Source organism: Mastigoproctus giganteus, chromosome 13 (assembly GCF_048544385.1).
Source record: "Mastigoproctus giganteus isolate SK-2022 chromosome 13, ASM4854438v1, whole genome shotgun sequence".
NCBI lineage: Eukaryota > Metazoa > Arthropoda > Arachnida > Uropygi > Thelyphonidae > Mastigoproctus > Mastigoproctus giganteus.
In genome coordinates, this window is record NC_143587.1 from 156875851 (window position 1) to 156899431 (window position 23581).

At 36.2% G+C, this 23581-nt stretch overlaps 1 protein-coding gene across 1 annotated transcript in view; it reads right to left on the bottom strand.

The window, feature by feature from the left end:
• The window catches only part of LOC150076546 (serine/threonine-protein kinase unc-51-like), a 462846-nt gene that overhangs the window by 273050 nt on the left and 166215 nt on the right, over positions 1 to 23581 (bottom strand). Inside the window, exons 10-11 of the mRNA XM_090387194.1 lie at positions 10189 to 10271; positions 3813 to 3857 (exon numbers count right to left, since the gene is read on the bottom strand). Of these exons, the coding sequence (XP_090243320.1) occupies positions 3813 to 3857; positions 10189 to 10271 (128 nt within the window). The remainder of the gene's footprint in view (positions 1 to 3812; positions 3858 to 10188; positions 10272 to 23581) is intronic.

The window sequence follows — 23581 nt, forward strand, 5'->3', positions numbered from 1 at the left end:
AAAAAAAAAAAAAAAAAAAAAAAAGTATGTGATGTTTTATGTTTTTATTCAGGTGTTGTTTTTTCTGAGCGAGGGAATGAGTGATAGGCAAATGATGAGTGAATGCAACTGTGTCAGTATTACAATTAATCGTGCACCTGAATATATGTTTTAAAAAAAAAATGTGCCTTGTAGGAATGATAGGTGTGCCAGACTGGTGTGCATGTTGTGTTCTCATGGTAGACAGGAACCCCCCATTATAACTGAGAGGCAATCTGTCATATTGAAATTGCCCCATTTCATCATTTTTCTCCCCTTTTAGGCAGCATGATGTTGGGTGCTAACACTGGTTGCAGCTGGCATAACCAGTAACCAGTGTGGGGGGGGGGTCTCATTTTGACTAAGCAACCAGGGGTGTTCCTCTTTCGCCTTATCTTCTAGTTCTTGGTGGAAGTCTTCTCATACCATCCAACCCTTTACCCCTTCCTCCTAGTCTCAAATTGCTACCCCTGTGCTCGTTTCCAATCTTTTTTTTTTCCCCACCCAGGCAAAGCAATCCCTGACAAGCCTAGGAATTGTCAGGGATTGCTCTGCCAGAGACTTATGCGAGCCTCCTGCCTAGCTCAACTCCATGTAGTAAAAGATGGGCAATGGAGGGACCCTGGCTTCCAAGGACCCAATGGCAAAGAGACCAGACCAACACTAGACTATAATCACCACTTTTCTGGCTGTGTCACCAAACATCATGGTAGACCTGGAAGAAACCCCTTGTGGCTGCAAGACCTGTAATGCTATCACTATATTATGTTGGCTGGGCCCAGTGTAGGCCAATGTTCAAAGCAGCAACCATAGTGGACACCATGTCTCTATGACTTTGATTCTGTCACTGCTATTGTAAGAGATTTTCATCCATAGGAATCCTGTATCCCCTATTTCCATTTTGTGTGGATACTTCATCCTCCCATCCACCACTACTTCTTTCCTTTAACTTATCTCTCTTGTGCCCCATTTCAATGATTTTTTTCTTTTTTACATGGGACATTCAGTCACTATGATTTTGCTCTTGTACTCGTATTCTTGGGGACTCCCAAGGAACCCTATCCTCTACTTCTATTTCATATGGTAGGTGCCTCTTCCTCCCATCCACCTCCATATTCTACCCTTTTACCTACCAACAGTAAACCTATACACTTGTGCTCTATTTCAATAAAAATCTGATTTTCCCCACCACCCTGCCTTGAATAACCACCCTACTTACCTGGCCTGGCACAGATGAATGACAACTTGGGATTTGTACTGCGACACAAACCACCAGGCTAAGATGTCAGACGAATAAACATACCACAAAATGCATCACACACACAATGTAATAAGTAAATAGGAATGAAGAGAAGATCCTGAAAATTTATTTATATTTTTTATATGATTGAAGATTTCAGTGAAGGGGAACTCATTTCACCATAATACCGTAACGTAAAAACCCACACAATTCCGTTATCGGGATTATCGCAAATGCAATAAGATCATGTTTACTACCCATTTATTGCGCTAACAGAAAAGCCCAGTAAACCGAAAAAGTGCAAATTGTTTTATAGTAGTGACCTTCAGAAATGTTTTAGAAAAATATCAAAGGCATTCAAAATTGATTCTCATTAACAGAACATATGATAACAATGAAAGTGTAGTGCAATTTCCATTATAAAAATTACCTTTTAGAAAGATAAATAGCTTAGTTAATTAGCGAAATAAATAAATAGCGAAAATTTCAACTTCCAAGGAACGAATTACCAAAAAAAAAAAAAAATGTGTTATTCGGTTCACATTATATTTTCACGATATTTCCATTTATTCCTACAGGATGCAAAATATGTTTCCAAGATTTTTTTAAGTTTGCACCGGCCAACAAAAACTTACATAAAGTCAAATTTCCATAAGTCGAGTATATTGCTTAAGCCGGGGAGTGGCTGTATATGTAAACACCACAGAGAAACTATTGCAGAGTTACTATTACAGCAGCTTGTGGAAACCCCAGTGCCACAAGACAACATATACTATATTTCTTTTCTGTGCACATTGTACTCATCATCATCATCAGCCATTTTCAATCCACTGCAGGATGAAGGCCTCTCCAGCAACTTTCCAGTTCCTTCTGTTTTGAGCACTGGCCATCCATTTACTACCCAAAAACTCGTGAATTTCATCTATCCATCTCCGCCTTTGTCTTCCAGGTTTTCTTCTAGCTCCTCTTGGGTACCATTCTGTTATTTTCTTAGTCCATCTGTCATCATGTCTTCGAGCTATGTGTCCTGCCCAAGACCATTTTAGTTCTTTAGTTTTGGTAAGAATGTCCTTTACTTGAGTTTGCTGCCTAATCCATGTGTTTCTCTTCTTATCTAACAGTCTGATTCCCAATATAATTCGTTCCATTCTTCGCTGTGTAGTTCTCAGCTTCTCTTCCATTCTTCTGGTGAGTGCCCAAGTTTCACTTCCATAAGTCATGGTGGGGAGTATACATTGGTTCATTATTTTACGTTTCAGACAAACTGGGATATTGCTCTTCAGTATGTGACTATATTTCCTGAATGCTATCCATCCAAAATTTATTCTTCTCTTGACTTCCAGCCATTTATCATTATTACAGCTAATAACTTGTCCCAGATAAGTATATGACTCCACCTTTTCAATTACTGCTCCTTCATTCATTATTTCCCTTTCTGTGGCATACTTGTTCATCATTACTTTTGTTTTAGCCATATTCATCTTTAGTCCAAAATTATTACTAACTGTGCATAACTGATTAAGATTTTCCTCTAATTCTTTGGGATCGTGGCTTATAACCACAATGTCATCTGCAAATCGTAAATGGTTTAGGTACTCTCCGTTCACATTGACTCCTTTCTGCGACCAGTCTAATCTTCTGAAAGCTTCCTCAAGGGCAGCAGTAAACAGCTTCGGAGATATTGTGTCTCCTTGTCGAACGCCTTTCTCGATTTTAAATTTGCTACTGTCTTTGTCTAGTCTAATAAAGGAGTAGCACTCTCATATATTTTTTTTCAAAATCATAATATATGGGATATCTATGCCTTGTCTTTCCAGACATTGTACTTACTATATTCAAATTATGCATCTCTTCAAGTCTCCAATGTAACCCCACAATGGCTGAATTTGACAACCTGACCTTCTAATTCAAATGTATTCATTATTATTATTAGCCATACGGTGCAAGGAAGCCTGAAGCTTATGCTGCACCAGCCAAAACAGAGAGAGAGAGAGAGAGAGAGAGAGAGAGAGAGAGAGAGAGAGAGAGAGAGAGAGAGAGAGAGAGAGAGAGAGAGAGAGAGAGAGAGGAGTCACCAAGAAAGAGAAGAATGATGATGTCCAGCTCAGAACCCTGGGTGTGCCAAGCCCATACTCAACAGACATGAGCCCCTGGGGTTATGCTCCTGGCTTAGTGTAATAAATGCAAGTATACATATACCTGCCTTTTTCTTTAATTTCCTGGTTTATATTGTAAAAATGTTAAACCTGAATGGAAAGAGAGTATTTTTTTCAGTAGGTGCAAGCAATTATAATATATTACTTCAGTTCAGAATTTAGATGAAATTTTTAGTAGTGTTTGATTGCAACTCGTGCATATGATTTAATTCTACACAATGGGACATAATAAAGAATACACATTCAGGGAAAAAAAAAAGAATTATAATTAACAATTATGACTGACATAGGTTTATTTAGTTGCTTTAATATGCCCATATATATATATAATGAAATTACCATTCTACATCCAACTTAAAATAAGCTAAAGAAATATTGAGAGATAACTTGTTACTCACTTATCCTTGTGGCTGGTTTCAGGAATGGGTGTCTAAAAAACTCATCTAGGATTTAAAAAAAAAAAAAAACTGTCAAAATTAAATAATGAATATTTGAATATTTTAAAGCTCAAGTTTAGAACTCAGTTTTGGATTATTTTCTATAATTTAGCATCATATTAATATAATCTTTCCACAATTATCTCTTCTATCACTCTAGAAATTATACCCATTAAGTAAGCAGCCAGCTAATAGTACTGCAGTGGCTTTTATTCCTTATCATGTTTCCTATGAATATGAAACTATTGCCTACAGCAGCTGATTAAATTGTGCATAATTAACTACACTATGTCTGTGTTTGCCTCATTATTTATTAACTACTACAGAAATAATTTTGTGCTTCTTCAGGTATATGAATTTTTTTTTTTTTTTTATTAAAGTTTTCATCATAGGTTTTTTTTTTTTTTTTTTTTTTTTAAATCTATAATATAGTGGAAAAGAAATAGAAGATGAGTTGAACAGATACTTTTTTGATGATATTAAAGGTTGAAGTGGAACTATAATTGCTTGGAAATGTTAAGGAGCCTGACTGCTGTAAAATAAATGATATAATGATCTCAGAAAAGCATTTTTTTACAAAATGCTGCTGAGGCTAAAGAGAGAGGCTCCAGGGAGGATGGTATATATTCAGTTTTAATTAAAATAGCTGCATATCAATGTATCACACAGTTGGAAATGTTAATGACAGCATCATTGGAAATGGACTAATGTCCCCAAAATACACAAGGATGGTACTAACCCAGGAGTTAAATATCTTGAAAGATCCAAGTATGAATTTGTTAAGAGGAAGTCAGAGATTTTTTTTCAGAGGTTTGTTGGGGGGGGGGGGGTTGCCATAAAAGGCTAGTCTTCAGAGTGGATCACTTCAACTGCCGAGGCAAGCCTAGTTAACTGTAACAAGTAATCTCTGTGTTAGGTACCCTCCTATTTTTAATTTTCATAAATAATACTGATGAGGATATCCAAAGCTATCAATGTTTGCTGATGATCTGAAAGTGGAAAAAGAGTAGTTAATAATTTGAGTCAGGCCATGATGCTTCAAAACGTTTAATGTTTCTAAATATAAGGAAAATGAAGGAAAATTATTATTAGGAAAACTCAGACTAGAGAAAGTAGTTTCAAAGAAACAAAGTCAAATTCCAAGAGATAGATGGGAGAATGACAGATGCAACAGATGAGACAGAAATAAATGGAGGTAAGCAGCTTTGAAGACTCATGGAAATGGACATCACTGGGATTCAAACTAAGACCATGTATATTTGTGAAATGAATGATTAAGTTTTTAGGAAGTTTCAATATTTTTTTTACAAATGAGTAGGTTCTATTAGTTTGACTATTTGTGGTGAATTCAGCAAGAAAAGAAAACAGAATGGAGGACATGCTCTGTGAGTTAATGAGTTTTTTGGATATGGCATACACACAACATGAACATACCCAACTCCTTGACATAACGTAGCCTTGACAATACCTCCAACATACACCCTATTCAGGCTCTCCCTCCATTTGATGATCACACTGTGTGTGTGTGTGTGTGTGTGTGTGTGTGTGTGTGTGTGTGTGTGTGTGTGTGTGTGTGTGTGTGTGTGTGTGTGTGTGTGTGTGTGTGACCTCCAGCATACTAGATGCAATGTTTCAGATCTTGAGCATTTCACAGTACTGCCCCCAAGAAAGTGGAGAGCTGACTATCACAGAACCTGACTGCCAAAATTTGGTCTACCTGACTCACAAATGGCACCCGAACACAGCAGTTCCATCAAAATTTTAGGCATGCAGATAGCAAGCCCCAGTTGGATTACCTCAAAGAATGTTTGCAACAAGCCTTAGGGACTCCTGCACCTTTGAATCGACCAGAAATATTGCCCACAACAACCGGTTAGAGTTATTTACATATTTCTTAAGGGCATGTTACAGCTATCTACTTGGTTTGGTTTGTAAGTCTATGAGCATTATTTACTGGCAACCACAATATAACTACCTCAAGGCTATGCTAACACTCCTTGAACACAGTTAATAACTTGTATAATTACAAATATAATAAAATCACCTTCCTTGTACTTGTGTATTACAAAATTAAGTATTATAACCTCTCATTTGCATTGTTTGATTTTGACTTGCTGTAACTACTCTTACTTTCACACAGATTTTAAACTACACCTAATTCACATGAATTGTAACTCCTTTTCCTTATGCGAATATATTCCATTTCTACATACAGTTGTTCAACCTTTATTTACTTTATGTAACAGAATAGCAAATATCAGTTTTCCTAATCACCACTTATAATCCCAACTTCTTTGTCATGTCTTCCTAATGAAAAACAGGAATCCTTGTTCTTCTTCGGCTCAAATATAATATATATTATATTATCAAATTCGTTATCTGTCTTGAACACTGCAAATTTCTCAACTTTTTTGGCTGTCTTTTATTTGAAACTTGAAATTGTCCAGCCAAACTTTCCTAAGAATGATATTTCTTGATGTTGTTAATGTTCCTTAAATGTAGCTGCTTTCAATGTTTCAGTATACTGATCAAGAACAGTGGTTCCCAACCATGTTCCTTTTGCAGTACATTAAGTCTCATTACCTTCATGTTTGTGTTCCCATCACCCCCCCCCCAAGTTACCATGTAATACCACCACTTCAATTGTTTTATTGTTTATTGATTATAAATAATATAATAATATATATTATAAATCTTCTGATTGTAATCACGTTCCGTACAATTATTCCTGTAGGTATGAAATCCTTTATTCTCGATTCCACCCTAAAATCTCATCCTTTCCAGAACTTTGGATTTCCAATAAATGTGCTAAGGCTGTTCAAGATAAAAATGTATAATATCACAATTGGCTTGAATGTAAATATCTCCAAATTCATTTTCTGTAAAATAATTCTTAATCAATCCAAACTCAGTTTTGAACAAAATTATTAGCTGCAACTTCTATCCACCCATACTTGCTCCCTCTGTTACAATCTGTTGGTTTCGATGCATCTTAAGCTAATGATAATGCTGCCTTATTTATTAGCATCCTGCTTTCCTCTAACCCTTGCATTGATAATATTGGAATTATATAGAACTTCCTACTATATTAAACATATTCCACTCAATACCATGTACTTGAACACAAGACCATTAGAAGAATTGAAAACAATCTTGATGACAAGAATTCTCTGTCTTGATGGAATTTCAACAATTGTTCTCAAAACCTGTGCTCCTGTTTTGTGTCAACTTTTTATTCTCCCTTATCCCACTAGTGTGTCAACTTTTTATTCTCCCTTATCCCACTAGTGATTTTCATGGAAATTTGCTCTAATCCAGTCAGTTCCTAAAATGGAAGAGAGAATGGCAAATCCTTCCTTTGCAGCTATCATCTCACCTCATTCTACTCACCTCTAGCTTTCCAAAGCAACAAAGAGATCCAACACTCATGTGTGAATGTAGATGTAAGATACCTATTCAGTTTGTCAGCAACCTGACAAGGATCATCAACAGTTAATCCATTCATATCTAGTGGGCTGATGTGATTCATTCCATTCCTTCTAGTGCTTACAAAAGTAAAGGAGGTCTATGTTGCTTATGTTTGCATTTGTTGCCAGGCAACAAAACCTTTTCATAATCTGTTTTAGCTTGCCTAATCTCCTTTGGGATGATTGCAGACAAGTTTATATCTACTGTAGGTTTCTGAAATCACCTGATATTTTTTGTATATGTAATTTTCTTCTCTACCACAAATCTCATTAGTTCATCTGACATCCATTTGGGTCTAAGACTTGAATTGTATCTCTTAATTGGTATAAAAAAACCTAATAGCTTTGACAATTATGTCCCTTGATGCCTCCCATTTAGAATTAACTGTTGGTAACATCATCAGTTGGTCCCTCTGAATAGAATTTAAAAATTGTCTGAGGCCTTTAGTCATCTTTGCAAAAGCAAAAACCCTTCTGTTTGTACTTAAAAGTAGTTACCTCTCTAACTAAATTCCACACTAATATACTGTGATAACTGCCACCTAGTGCTGTTTCATCTAGAGGTTCTTAATGCATGAAAAGTTGCACCTGATAATCAGATCAAGAGTATTGTGTTCTCACACTGTCTTTCTAACATGCTGGTGCAGAAAATAGTCATCCAATAAACCTACACAAGTCTTGATACTGAGTGAGTGACCAACCCATAACTTCCAGTCAATATCTGGAAAGTTAAGATCCCCATTAAAAAGACAATCTCATTTACTGGCTGACTATTTGTCTGTTCAAATGTTCATTATACTCACCACAGTCATTAGACCTATAACGCATTAATACTCTCCCTATTTTGTTTTCCCAGTGCTTATATCATAACAAACCAACTCAACATTGCACTAGTCACTTATGTCTACTAGATGCATTACCTTTAGATTTTATGCTCCTTTAACTAAGAGCATAACTCTCCCTCTCCCCGTCCTACCTGTCTGTCCATTCTGTACACACTACTCCCCATGTTCAAATTCTGCATCCCTTATGTTTGAGTTACACCATATCTCCTATATTCTTACAATGTCCACATTTAATGACTTAACCAATAATTTTGCAAGGATATCGTTGATACCATGTCTCCAATATCTCTGCAATTTTGGCATTTGATGATTTGACCAGTACTTCAAATCCATCAGCTCTATTTGCTATGCTGCTAGCATTAGCTTACACACAAGCATACATCCACCAGTTTTTCCATCTACTAACCCTAACACAGCCTAAGTATTTGCTTATTCCATGAGAACCCCTCCCCGACCCAACAGGCCTTCAAATCCCCAACAATTTGCTTTCCAGGCTATTGCATGTTTCAATAGAAGCAGTGCAAGAATCATTTATGTCTCTGCCTACAGCTGCTGTTAATCTATTTGTCTGTGTATTCCCCACCATGAACTGGCATTTTTCCAACCCACTTAACACTGCCCTGATCGCATTAGCAAATATTCTTGCATGCCCTCTACTTAAGTGTATCCTATCCCCCCCCCCAAAAGTCTCTTCTGTTAACAAGCACAGACCACACAGAAAAATCCTTCTGCATCAGCTTTGCGCAGTCTCAACAGCACAAACTGATTGACAAAGCACTCATCATATACAACCTACTATTATTTCTTAGCAGAATTATAAACATTTTCAAATTTATTACCCATGACTTTTTCTCAACATTGACCTGTACTTGTTAAATCAATGTTCAGATCTCCTACTCTTAATACTGTTAGCACAGTTAGAAAAATCCTAGTCCTCGGAGTCTTGCACAGGCTCTCCAGGGCTGAACCGACTGACTGACAAGACTCTCATCATCTCATCTACCTCCTATATGTCTAGATAGAATTGCAAACACTTTAAAATTTAATCATAACTCATTACTTTTCCTCAACGTTTTCCTGTTAATTAACTCATTAATTAAATGCTCAGATCTCATTCTCTTAATGTAATTAATACAGACATGCACAGCAATATCACCTTTTGTGTCCTTAAAAGATGTTAGCTGCTTTACAATGTCATCAACATTTGCCACAGGTAGACATACCCTGGTGCTATTACACCTACCCTTTTCATAAAGGATATGTCAATTTCTCGGATAATTCAGTCACTGACAACAGTGACCTGGAGGATCTCATATCTTTTGCTACCTGAGTATATCTAGCATTGTGCTGGATGCCTGAGTGCTTTAATGATCCATCTTTTTTAATATATTTGCTGGCATCAACACTATTCCTCAAGTCCTCATATAAGCCTATCAAAATATTGACTTGGTGCCTAAGATCCTCACAACTCTACAATGAAATCACAAAAAGAATTCCACTTGGCCATATCATGTCCCATTACAGATATTCTGCAATTATCACAATGAATGATTTGCAAGAGAACTGTCATCGACAGTTCTCTCCTGAGCCAAAGCATTCCCACCACTTAAATCTTTTTTTTTGCATTGCAGCTCTTGTTGAGGCATGATTCTAGTGAACAGTTAATTAAAAATTAAATTACCACATTAATTAAGAGGTATAATAAATCATGCTATTTCAAAATTATGTTCTGACTTTCTAATTTCTTAGCTAAAAATAAAAAAAATGCCAATCTATATGACTAGAAGCTACTTATGTACTACATTTAAAATACAACACGATACATTACACACAAGTTACTAATTACAAGATACAATATTTGTGGTGAAATCTGTGGTCTTACAATAACTAGTCAAAATCACTGTTATGACAGCACTGTCACGCTGATGTGAGAGTATCACATATAAAAAGTTAAATTCATGTATGAATTTTTTAATTCAGTTCATAAATAAATGTTTGAGTAACCAAAGAGGACTAAAAACTCACCAAATTCCATTCTATCTTTTGCATTCCTTTTCAATAGCCATAACAGCAAATCAGTCAACTCTGATGAAGTTCCATTTGGAATTCTAAATGAACAAAAACAAACAGTAATTATATAAAAAAAGGTGCTTTATCAACTTCAATTTTTTATTATATTTCATTTAAAAGAACAACAATCCTTTGACTTTGAGTAAATAAGTTAAATGCAATATGCTCCAAATGGATTGAATTCAAGCTGTGTCTGAAATGTTTTACGACTACATTCATAAAAAATCGAAATCTCAAGGGAAAAAAATTTATTACCATTTAATCTTCAAAATACATTCCTCATATCTCAATACACCTCTTTGTATGGTCGTACAGTTTCGGGATGGCTTTGTGAAACTGATCTTGTGAAACCCTAGTTAATTCCCACGTCATTCTGGTTTGGATCTCTGAAATTTTGTCAAAATGGTGCCCCTTCAGGAAGGGGCACCATTTTGACAACATTTCAGGGTTCCAAACGGTGCCCCTTCAGGAAGGATTTCACTTTGGAGAACAGATAATAATCAGGAGGTTCCAAACCAAAATAAGGGAAGGGGGCACTGTAACACCCTTCTGTGCAAAAACTGATGATGGTTGCGTTGTGTGAAGGTGCACTGTCGTAAAGCAAGAACCGCTCACCTGACTCAGTCACATCTGGCCTAACACACCAACTTCTTTACAGTCTGTCCTTCTGGTACAAATTCATTTGTACAGTTTCTTGCCAATCAAAAAAAAAAAAATCATTAAAATCATTTTGGTTTAAAACTTTTTGGAACCAGAGTTTCTTCAGCCTCAGTGAATTTTCTCCAATCCATGCAGCTGATTGTCTTTGGTTTCAGGTTCATACACAAAACACGGTAATTCATCAACCATTATGATTTTTTTAAAACAAGTCTGGATCGCTGTCTGCCATCTCGATCAAATCTCGACACGCAGCAACTTGTTCCTCCTCCTGCCCACCATCAATGCATGCAGTACGAAGTGCAAAGCACACTTTCCTTTTTTTTTTCAAATCAAATGCGGGGTATCCTTGCTGATGTGAAGCTAGTCTGCTACCATACAGAGGGACAGATAATGATTTTCCATTAACAGCTGCCAAACTTTTTCGATGATCAAGTCCGTATGAGACTGGGGAACCACTCCACACATCAACCTGAGCATCTTTCCACCCTTCATGGAACCACCCATACCAGCAAAAAATGTGGGATTGTGTTAGTGCTTCATGTCCATACACTCACCATTTCAACTGTTTCAGTTGCACTTTTTCTGGCTTAAAAAAAAAGTTTTATCACCACTCTTTGCTTAGTCCTTAAATCCATGATGATGATGTGGTTTTACTGCACCAACTTAATCATGACTTTCTAGAACACTTTTGTGCACACTGATGAAACTTGTCACAGGCCAGTTCAGACTTGATATTGTTTAAACTATTCACTATTGATAGTGAATAGTTTAAACAGCGGCCAATGTGTGGGCTAGTAGTATCATTAAAAAAAAAAAAATCAGCCCTAAAACTTTTCGAACACACCTTGCTAAGAGCACATTAAAAGAAACATCTGCAAATTTACAAACGTAAAAAAGGAATGATTATTCACATTTTGACACGTGCAACAGTTATTGTTTTATTATTTTTTTTTAATGGGTGATACTGTCTGAAATAAGGTATAGGACTACCTTAATAGCAGGCAACAGTACAGCAGAACCAAACTTCACGGTGACAGAGGCTCTGCACACTATGAAAAATGTTTTTAGTTTGCATATTTTTAACTGTAGCAAAAATGTACTATCAAAATTTTGAAATATAACCTTTTGCATCGAGTATTGTGATTTTTTGAAGCCAATCTGTCTTCCATAATACTCTACTATTTCTGTTACAGTATGATATTATTATTATTTTGTTTATTTATTTAATTAATTTTGATGCAAAGTACTTCTATATGTTCAACACAGGTGATACAACTAAGCAGATAAATTGGGATGTTGCTATTGCATTAACACATCAGTTAGTTGAAACAGTTGATTTTGAAGAATCAGTTTAAGTAACCAAAGCCCAGAGCAGTAATCGTAGTTTAGTACAGGTGGGTAACTTCTGGCCTGTGGTCATTTTCAAAATATGTATAATAAACGGTCTACCGCTTATTATATATATTTCTAAATTAATGGAATTTCTGACATAAATTTATAAAATAATCTGCACATTACTACAACAAAAATCAATCCAGATATTGATTAACGGCAGGCCATTTATTATACATATTTCTAACGATAGAAATAAACAGTATCAAATCTCTCATTATAAAGATAAAATATTGCAATTTTTGTTAATGGAATTGTATTTTTATCTTTAATTTGTATTTCATTTTTCTTATTAATAAAATTAATTTGGGGGGGGGGGCAGTTGCTGCAATGGGCTAGCTCCTTGTTCAGTGTAAAAAATACACAAATGCTCAACGACCTACAAGTCAAAATGAAAAACGGACTGCACTTTCAGTAACGACTCGGCAAACAGAAGGACAATGATTTTTGGGATGCTGGAATATTCAAGGTCTTTCAACTAAAAGAAACTTTCTTGCGGATGAACAGAAAAAATTCAATTTAGACATCGTTATGTTATCAGAGACAAAGAAAAAAGGATATAGAGAGGAAAATAATGGAAGAATACTACCATTTTTGGAGTGGAGTCGATAAGAGTGAAAGAGCAAGAGCAGGAGTTTCTATTGCTATTAAAAAGAAATTGAGACATAACATCAACAGGTGGCAATTTATTAATGACAGAATGATCTCATTGGAATTGACAATGTATGGGAGACAAATATGTATTTTGGGAATATATGCCCAAACTAATGACATGGCTGATACCTTGAAGGATGAATTTTGGGAGGATCTGAGAGAACTAATAGAAAATATCCCAAAATTTCAAAGAGATATTTTTAATGTGGGATTTCAATGCAAGAGTAGGAACTGAACAAAATAGCAACGTTATTGGAAGAGTTAGAGGAGATAGACTATTCAACCTTTGTGAACAGTTCGACTTGAGAATAAACAACACATTTTTCCAACACAAGGATATCCATAAATATACTTGGTCACAGGAGACAAGACAAATTAGATCAGGTACAGATTAGATTATTTCGAAACATTCAGGGACATAAGTACTGAAAGATGTCAGAGTTTATAGAGGAGCCGAATGTGGATCTGACCATTTTCTTATTAAAACAACACCGAGATGTAACTGAATTAAGAAAATAAGCATGGACAATCAACAATGCAGGGAAGGAGAAATGCTACAGTGGATCAATTTAACGTTAAACTACTTCAGGATGACAGCATTAGAAACAACTTCACCCAGAGATTGGATTCCGCAATTAACATAGAGATAAAAGGTAATACTGAATGCAAGAAATCAGATATCCAAAGGCTATCCTCGAATGGACACCTCCTGGAAGAAGGAGAAGAGGAAGACCTAGGATGACATGGATGGATGGAGTATGGGAGTGCATGACAGCCAGAGGCTTAACTGACCAAGACGCCTTGAATAGCACTTTATGGCAGGAAAAAATTCCTACTAAAAAATAACTTGTGGGCTGAGGAAACCCATTGTAAATGGAAACACTCCTCTTGAAGAAGAAGATAAAATTAATTATATGTACAAATACGTATAAATATTACAATAAATAACATAAAACTGTTTATGGCAATTTTTTCATTATACACCATTTTAATAATCCAAAAAATCGTGGAAAACTAAAATAAAATTTCGTCTTCATTTTATTTGTCCCACCATTTATAAAGGTTGCCTACCACTGGTTTTGTAGCTCAAGTGATGTCAGAATGGAAGTGGCTAGCAAAAATACAAAATCCGCAATAAAAGCATATGATATATTATATAAGAATAGAAGTATTTAAATATATTTTATTAATTTGTTATTATTTTTTATTCTATCATTTTATTTTATTATATTTTATTTAGAAAACAAAAAATAAAAATAATTTAATTAGTTTTATGCATATTAAAAATAAACAATTCATTTTTTTTTTTCTTTTTAAAATCTCAGTGGCATGGTAACTAGCGAGTATTTTATTTGTCAGTACTCTGTCAACTAAGTTTCCTAAACTATGAACAATAACTTCATTCAGAGGGGTTGAGGTAACTTGAGCACACTGGTACTGCAATCCTGTGACTACAATCAGATAAAGCTAACATTCAATTCTGTTTTCAGGAGGTTCTTCATTAGTTCTGCTAGTTTCTACTCTGTTTTCTAAGTGTTAGCAGATACTGCAATCAAATGGGTTAAAGAGAAATTCAAAAGTCTGTATTTCAGTGATATTATCATTACCCTATAACTAAACTTGTTCCCATTAGTCATTTCTCTAGTCAGTATTATCAGGTTCAAGTGTATTTAAAGCACTGTTTAAATTAGAAAAAATAAACTATTTTTACAAAGGAAAAAATAGGTTTTTTTTTTTTGCATAAGCAAAATTTTTTGTATTTTGGCAGAAAACTTTTTTTTTTTTTAGAAATGCAAATATTTAACACATTGTATGATGGTACTTTTGAATTTGAGTTTTGTTATTTAAGGTGTTACATCAAAAAGGAATCTTAGCAGAATCAAAAGAGAAATTAATAGGAAGATGCAAAAAAAAAATCTATTAAGCTAATGGCAGGCTTAAAAAAAAAAAAAAAAAAAAAAAAAAAAAACACAGTCTGAAGATGATGAAAATTCAGAATCAATACAAACATGACAGCAATCACTCAGACATTTTATAAAGAGAGAACTGTGAATTAAATGAGGGGAATGAATAGCACAAATTCAGAGAAGGTAATACAAGCATTGCTGATAAAAGTATAGGTATATATCATAAAATATAACCCCTATTACAATAAAGTTAGTATTTTGTACTAACCATTTGAAAGACACAATAGAGGTGGCAGCCTATGTGTCGTAAACTCCACCACAACAACAACAGTAGCTGATAAAATAGTTTGCAATGTCTTTGAACTCATAGAAAAGATAATATTAGTCAAGAAGAAAATGACAATAAATCAGATTTGTCTAATACGGAAGTTAAACTGGTGAAATATCTAAAGAAAATAATTCCGGATGCACCCAAGTTCAATGACCTTACAATAAGCTAAAACATCTAAACTAGCAGATTGCATGAATTTCAAAACAAAAATGTTGCATTTGCAGCCTTGCAGAAATTCACTTTCTGCAAGACTGCAAGAATACTGTACAAATTGGAGCAGTACTGTATTAAGAGCAAGTTGCTGGAATGGATAAAATGAGGGTTGAGTGGGGAAGACAGAGAGTGGTAATCAATGGACACTGCTCTTCGTGAACTAATGTTATTAGTGGAATCTCCCAGGGTTCAGTGTTGGGCCTAGTGTTGTTTTCTGTATTTATTAATGATATTAATGAAGGTATAGCACAGTTGTTAATGACAGTAATGATAGCATACTACTGCAACAGGATCTAGAAAAGTTGAGCTGATGGACTGAGAGGTGGTAACTGAAGTTTAACATTGACAAATGTAAAGTAATACATATGAGTAGCAGTAATCCCAGAGTAATGTACCGTGTGGTACTACACTCAGGATAGTAGAGAAAATGTAATGAAAAGGACCTGGGGGTAATTGTGCATTCAGATATGAAGTTTTTTCAGCAGTGTAGACAGCTTGCAAGAGTAGCTCATGGTGTCTTGTCAATGATATAGAGAAAAATTTGTTAGCAGGGATTAGGAGTTGATTGTCCCCTCGTATAAGGTAATGGTCAGGCCACACCTTGGGTACTGCATACAGGTCTGGAGGCCTCATTTTAGTAAGAATGTAGAGCTGCTGGAACGAGTACAGAGAAGGGCAACAAGATTGGTGAGTGGAACAAAGGGTTGCTCACCAAGAAAGACTTAAGTTCTGCAAATTGTAGCGTCTGGAGACTAGGCACATGTGAGGTGATCTAACTAAGGTACACAAGGCCTTGAATAGTTTGAGCAAGCTCAATGCTGATGGGATTTTTCCTCTTGCTCAAATTACTCACTTGAGGGGACGTAACTTCAAATTGAGGAAAGACAAGTGTAGAACAGATGTGCACAAATTTGCCTTTAGCCAGTGGGTTGTTGATAGTTGAAACAAGCTTCCATCTGTCATAGTGGAGGCCAAAAACTTAAATAAGTTCAAGGCAGAACTGGACAAGCATTCGGAGTGTATGGATGGGTGAAATAGGAAGGTGGTTTTTTTTTTTTTTTTTTTTTTTTTGTTGATGCTATATAAGCTTGCTTTCTTGCATCATATGCCTCTACTAACACTAATATGGAGTCTTTTGAAGTGGAATTTAATGATATTGAGGACTGTTTTCGTGAAAATACATAAAAACTGTAAAAACAAAATATCAACAATAAGGAAGACAGCAACTAAAAGACAGAAGAGATGAAGGGGAGCCCAGAGAAGTAGCTCAAGCAACAGAGAGTAGGAGAAGGAGATTATGCATGTAACAAAGAATGTAAAAAACCTTCAAAAAAACTATACCGATTGTGGTCATTTTTATGTATCACTGAAGGCAAAGAACTGGAAAGAACCAAAAATTTACTTTGCATATTTTAGCATAATTTTAGCATAATTTATTTCAGCATAATTTCGAGTGAACATGTTTTTGTAAATCTACACATTGCACTGCATATTCTGACATCTGCAGTGTGTATTGTAAGCTGAAGTTAATTCTCTCCTACTTAAGAACATCAATGGGACAAGATTCACTTAGTGATCTGCCCATACTAAACATAAAAAGAGAATACTGAAATACAGGAACACCCTGACTTACGGAAATTCGACTTTATGCAAGTTTTTGCCGGCCCATGCAAACTTAAAAAAAAATTATGGAAACGTATTTTGCATTCCGTAGGAATATCATGAAAATATTGTAATGTGAACCCAATAATACTTTTTTTTTTTTTTTTTTTGGGATTTGTTCCAAGTCCTTGGAAGCTGAAAATTTTGCTATATTACTAAGCTATTTGTGTCTCTAAAAGGTCATATCTATAATGGAAAATTGTACTACCCTTTAACTGTTATCATATGTTTCCATTATAAGAATCAATTTTGAACACCTTCGTGATATTTTTCTAAAGCACGTTTCTGGAGGTCACGACCAAAAAACAAAAATAATTTGCACCTTCCGGTTTATTGGGCTTTTCTTTTAGTGTATCTAATTATAAATGGGTAGTAAACTCGATCTTATTGCATTTGGGATACAACCTATAACTGCAAATGTGGCGGGTTTTTACACTATTATGGGGTGAAATGTGTTCCCCTTCACTGAGATCTTCAATCATATAAAAAACAAATTTTCAGACACTTCTCTTCATTCCTATTTATGTATTACAATGATGAAGGGAACGTGACCAATGAAACGTGCAATTGGTGGTTGTAACGTCAGGAAACCAAAATTCATTTAGAAATGAAGATGAAAATGATTAAGCAGGATGAAGCAGGACAAAGTTTGTCATCTCTTGCAAGGGAATTTAAGTCTCGCTGCTTCAACAGTGAATACTATTTTAAAGGAAGGTGCACGTATAAAAGAACATGCTAAAGTTTCAACACATTTAAGATCAACAGTGGTTCAGGTGCTATATCGAAGATGGAACAGCTGTTAATAATATGGATGGAAAATCAGATTCAGAAACAAGTGCCCCTGATTCTAATGACCATTCAAGCAAAAGCAAGAAGTATTTATAAAGATATTAAGGATAAGTATGGCAAACCCCAACCCAAGTTCGTGGCAAGCAATAGGTGGTTTAATAAGTTCAAGCATCGCACTGGTTTCCACAACGTTAAAGTATGTGGTGAAGTTGCCAGTGCCGATTCTGCAGCTGCAGAGAAATTTTGTGATGTGTTGGAAAAAATTATTGATGAAGGTGGCTATTCAACGCAGCAAATTTTTAACGTTGACGAGACTGGTCTGTATTAGAAAAAAATGCCAGATCGAACATACATTGACAAAGAGGAAAATACAATGCCAGGTTTCAAGGTGTCAAAAGATAGGACCATGCTTTTGCTTGGGGCTAATGCAGTGGGAGATTACAGATTAAAACCACTACTTGTGTACCATGCTGGAAATCCTTGTGCATTTAAGGGCATCAATAAAACCACCCTACCCATGCATTTCTGATCGAACCAGAGAGCATGGATAACAATATCTCTCTTTTAGGATTGATTTAAATGCTGCTTCATTCCCCAGGTTGAAAAATATTGTAAAGACAATGGAGTTCCTTTCAAGATTTTGCTTCTATTAGATAATGCTGCTGGACATCCTATGCATCTAGATGATTTCAATTCCAATGTGAGTCATATTTCTACCGCCAAACACAACTTCACTCATCCAACCTATGGATCAGGGTGTTATTTTGAATTTAAAAGCATACTATTTATGCACAACATTTGCTCAGGCATTCTCTGCAGTAAATGATGAGAAAATGTTATGTTAAGAGACTTTTAGAAACCTTACAATATTGACCACACCATCTTAAACGTTAATAAGGCCTGGGTGGAAAATACTAAAATTTGTTTAAATGGCATATGGAAGAAAATATGCCCACGGCACATACAAGGCTGCGAAGGATTTGAAAAAGACGAATCATATTAAGAGGTTACAGATAAGATTGTAAAGGTTGCAGAACTACTTCCTTTGGAGGTTGATGCCAAAGATGTGGAAGAGTTAATAGAGGAAGAGGAGAAGGAATTATCTAACGAAGAACTTATTGATTTGCAGGCAGCGATAGTGAAAGAAGAAAATGCTGACGAAGCTCAAGATGAACCAAATGAGAAGCCAAGATGCTTCATCACCAGAGAGATGGCAATTTTCATAAAAATTCAATGCAATTTCAAAAGAGGAATCCTTCGGTTTGAGAAGATGGATCTGGATGGTGAACGATTCTTAAAAGTTAACAGAGGGGTGCTTGCTACAAAGAAATCTACAATGAAAAGAAAAAAGCCACTGTCCAGTCATCCATTATCCATTAATATGTTCTTTCATAAGGTTGAACGGCCGACCCCTTCTAAATCTCCACAGCCCTCAACCTCTGCAGCGACATACCTATCAGCTGAAGACTGATTCTGGCAGTGATGCTCAAGAGGTAAAACTTAATGACGCTATGCCTGTCTTCTCTCTTTTTTTATAATTTTTAAATTTTTTTTAAATTGCACGCTTTTGTAATTTTTTTCTGCGCATAAAATAAAAAATTGAATAACTACAATAAATAATTCTATTTAGAAGTTCGTTGAACATTTCTTTTTTGATTCAATCAATTCAGTGAGCAAAGTTGCGAGTGCTGCACAGGCATGGGGGAAATTCCGACTTATGAAGCGTTCCGTGGAACACAACCCTTACGTAGGTTGGGAGTTCCTGTAGTAGAAAAAGAAATAACTCCACAGAATATTGGTTTCAATGATATTATTGAGAAATCTGCAACATTGAGGCCAGAAAATTAATCTTTAGGTTTTTTTTTTTTTTATTATTATTATTTATTTATAGAATTTATCTTTATTAACATAATAGTTCTTAGTGATAACGAATACACTGAATACTTTTTTTTTTTTTTTGAGTGACACTATTTTTATGTTTGCATAGTCTTCTTTTGTGAATAAAACAGTAATAAATATTATTTTATTTTTGTATTTAGATAGTTTACAACACTTTGCACTCCTTATAGTAAACAATTTATATAAACAGGGAGCAAACATATTGCTCTGCCCCTGGATGCAATAATAATAATTACTGTCAATCCAGCAGTAACAAACTTCCTAGAAGCAACCATTGCAAAATGGTTTTGATTTTATTTGATTTTGGCTTTTATGGCACATGGGTGAGCGACTAAGGAGGTGAAATAGAGTACCACCATCAAAGTCAAGAACATCACAACCAGACCAAACCCCAATAATAGAGGAATCCTTTGGGAAGATATCCTGAGCCAACTATGGTACTGTCTAGCATTCAACTCACTATTCACCATGCTCAATTACAGCAAGTACAGGTATACCCTAAAAGAAGGAAAAAAAAAAAACCCTGTATATCCTCTCTCACCTAATGTGCATGGATGCCACAACTGAGAATCAACTCCAATAGCTACTCTGAATCACCGAAGAGTTCAGCATCAAGATGCAATCTGGCCTAGACAAATGCAAAACCCATGGATTGCATTAAGGACATCCAGTTTAATGAAATTACCAGCTAAGGACTGCTGAAGAGAGTGAAGCCATGACAAAGGGACAGACATATTAGGCCTACATCTAGGGATGATGTAGGCCTACCAGTTAGGATACAAGGAGATCAAGGCCCACCCGACTGAGAAATACCATTAGAGACTGAGAAGCCTGCTAAAATCAAAGATGAATGGTGGGAACATGGTCAGGACAATTAACAGTTATGCGGCAAGATATTAATATACTCCTTTGGGATCACAGATTGGACCAACACCGAACTGGAGGAGATTGTGAGATCGACCAATATAATGATCACCATTATCAGAGGCACCAAAACACCACCCAAAGTCATGGTCAGACTCTCCTATTGAGAGTCTGACCACGGCCCATAAAGGAGGAGGGAGGGGATTGACTGACCACAATTGAACAAGGGAAGGCAATTACAGAACCTGCAAGATTACTCCTAGGCAAACACAGCACCAATCTACCAAAGTAATTACTGCCAGGTAATACATCACTAAGGACTCCGAAGTAATAGATGACACATGTAGATGCCACTGAGCCTCAAAACCAATCCAGGAAATCAGCGCAGGATGATCACCCATGAGTACACTGACAGACACATCCAGGTCACCAGGATAATACATCAGAAACTAGCACAAAAATACCAAAGAAAGTTTATCATAGTACAAGTACATGTCTCAGACTGTACTAGAGACCTCTACTCAGGACTATATTGGGACAGACAAGTCAATCTCATACAATAACCCAGCCATAACCCTCATCGACAAGAAGGAAATGGCTACCTACTTGATCAACAATAGCAACACCTGCAACTTTCAAAAGCATACGAGGAAAAGATCAGGAAGTACTCAGACCTAAGGCTGGAAGTCAAAGATATGTGGCATACAGAACAAGTAACGATCATCCTGATCATTGTGCCAATCACCAGCATGGTGCCAAAAAGCCTGCATAAGAACCTAGCAACAATAGGTCTCCCTCAGAACAATTACAAGGAACTCCAGAAATCCACAATCATGAACACCTGTAGGATAGTAAGAGAGTTTCTCATCCGGTTACTATTATAATAATAATAGTAACCAGACACAACCAATCACCTCATGCACTTGGTACCATTACCCGTCATGTGGTAGAAAACGTCCCATAAAGGAGAAGTGGTTTTTTTTTTTTTTTTTTTTTGTAATAATGATTAGCCCAGTGGTTATGATGCCAGACCAGTAATATCATCGATCTAGGTTCGATTCCCACCACAAAGAGAAGTGGGAAAAACTACAAAAGTCACTTCATCAGACCTACCTACCCAACATAAAAGAGGTACAGAGTGGTGCCACATGGTGTCTTTTTAAGTTTTATGACCGACAACTACTAGTATAGTATTGGAAAATAAAAAGATAAGTGAAAAAGAGAACATGGGAAACAATTTTGGATTAAGCAGCCACTCTAAAAAAAAAAAAAAAAATCGATATATTCAGCAAAGTACAATGGTTATATGCTAGTGAAACTTAAAATGGTTTTGTTCACAACAGCACCTGATCCATATATGAAATTTCTCACTGACCCAATTATTTTCATTAGAAATTAAAGTTCTATAACTAATAACAGGTTATTTGTTTTTTTTGTTTTTTTTTTCAGGAGCATTAACAACTAAGGCCATATTGCTCCGAGGATATCGTTCCCCGATGGTCGTTCCCCGACCTTTCCGCATCCTCCGTATTTGGTGGTCACGGGCTCGAACCCCAGTCTAATCAAGAAGTGTGTGCTACGCACTGCCGCTCCTGCCCACCTGGCTACGGAGGCACCACTAATAACAGGAGGAAAGCTCCAAATAAACAAGGTTTTAAAGATAATAAAAAATTATTTTATATTAATTGTTAATGTATCTTAGCACTCAAATAGCCTGGTCTTTGAAGTTGTCACAGACAGTTTCTCAGATATGCCAGACAAGCTGTACTTGCTACCTGGGAGTCTATAACGCTGATGGAACTGATATTTGGGTGACATTCAAGTCAAGTGGACCCAATTTCTGGAGTTCCTTGTAAGTGTTCTGTGGGAGGCCTATTGTTGCTAGGTACTTATGAAGGCTTTTTGGCACGATGATCAGAATTAACATTACTTGTTCTGTATGCCACATATCTTTGACTTCCAGCCTTAGGTCTGAGTACTTCCTGACAGCCAAATCCTCTGCTTGCACCTTCACGATGGTGGAACTGTTAGTAATGCTGGGTATAACCTTCATGCACACTGTGGGTGACCACCCAGGTGTGAACCAACATCAGCAGGGGTCAAGTTGTGGCACCCACACAACATGGAGGAATGTCGCCCCTCTATGTTACCAGGCAATACTAGGTGGTAGATGACTCCGCATCTATCAGTAAAATACCACCACTTTGCTTATTGGAGGCTTGAAGTAGTGAAACCCATGTTTAGTCTCCCGAGCTAAGTTCCGATCAACCCTTCCCCTATCTCTTCCATTATGCAGTATGACTGATGACTTTTGAGGTTATGATGAACATCATGGCGAGATCCAATCTTCCTTACATTTCGAGGGTACAGCTCTAAAACGGTGTTCACAGGCCGGCCGCTAGTTAGTACACCGGACCGAACCCATTGGTAACTCTTTAGCAGGCTTCTGGATCAGCTAGTGTATAATCTTGTTACCTCTACTCTGCCAGATAGTGACTAGAGTAGGGCTTACAATACCGAGATCCCAGAATCCCGGTCGTTTCTTTCTGGTATTCGGTATTCAAATATCGGTATTGATACAAAAATACCGGTTTTTCGGTACTAATTTTTTTTAAAAATAGTTTATGATTTAATCATATAGCGGTTATAAAATCACCTTTATGTGATTATGATCCTTATCTCTACGTTAATGTTAGATAAATCATCGATAGGACACCATGCAACATTGCAACCTGTCCACAATTCTCAGACAACTTCATGTCTGACCGTATCGTAACTCCCAAGTCCTGTTCCTCCACTGCTGACTTTAGTTAAACTCCACCAAGTGTATAAGTTATTTTGGGGTTGCTGTTCCCCAGGTGTAAGACCTTGCATTTTGCTGAATTAAAGCATATGGCTGCCACTTTTCTGACCATCCTGGAAGTCTATCTAGGTCACTCTGAAGAAGCTCTGGTTGGCGGCGATCATCAACTCCTCT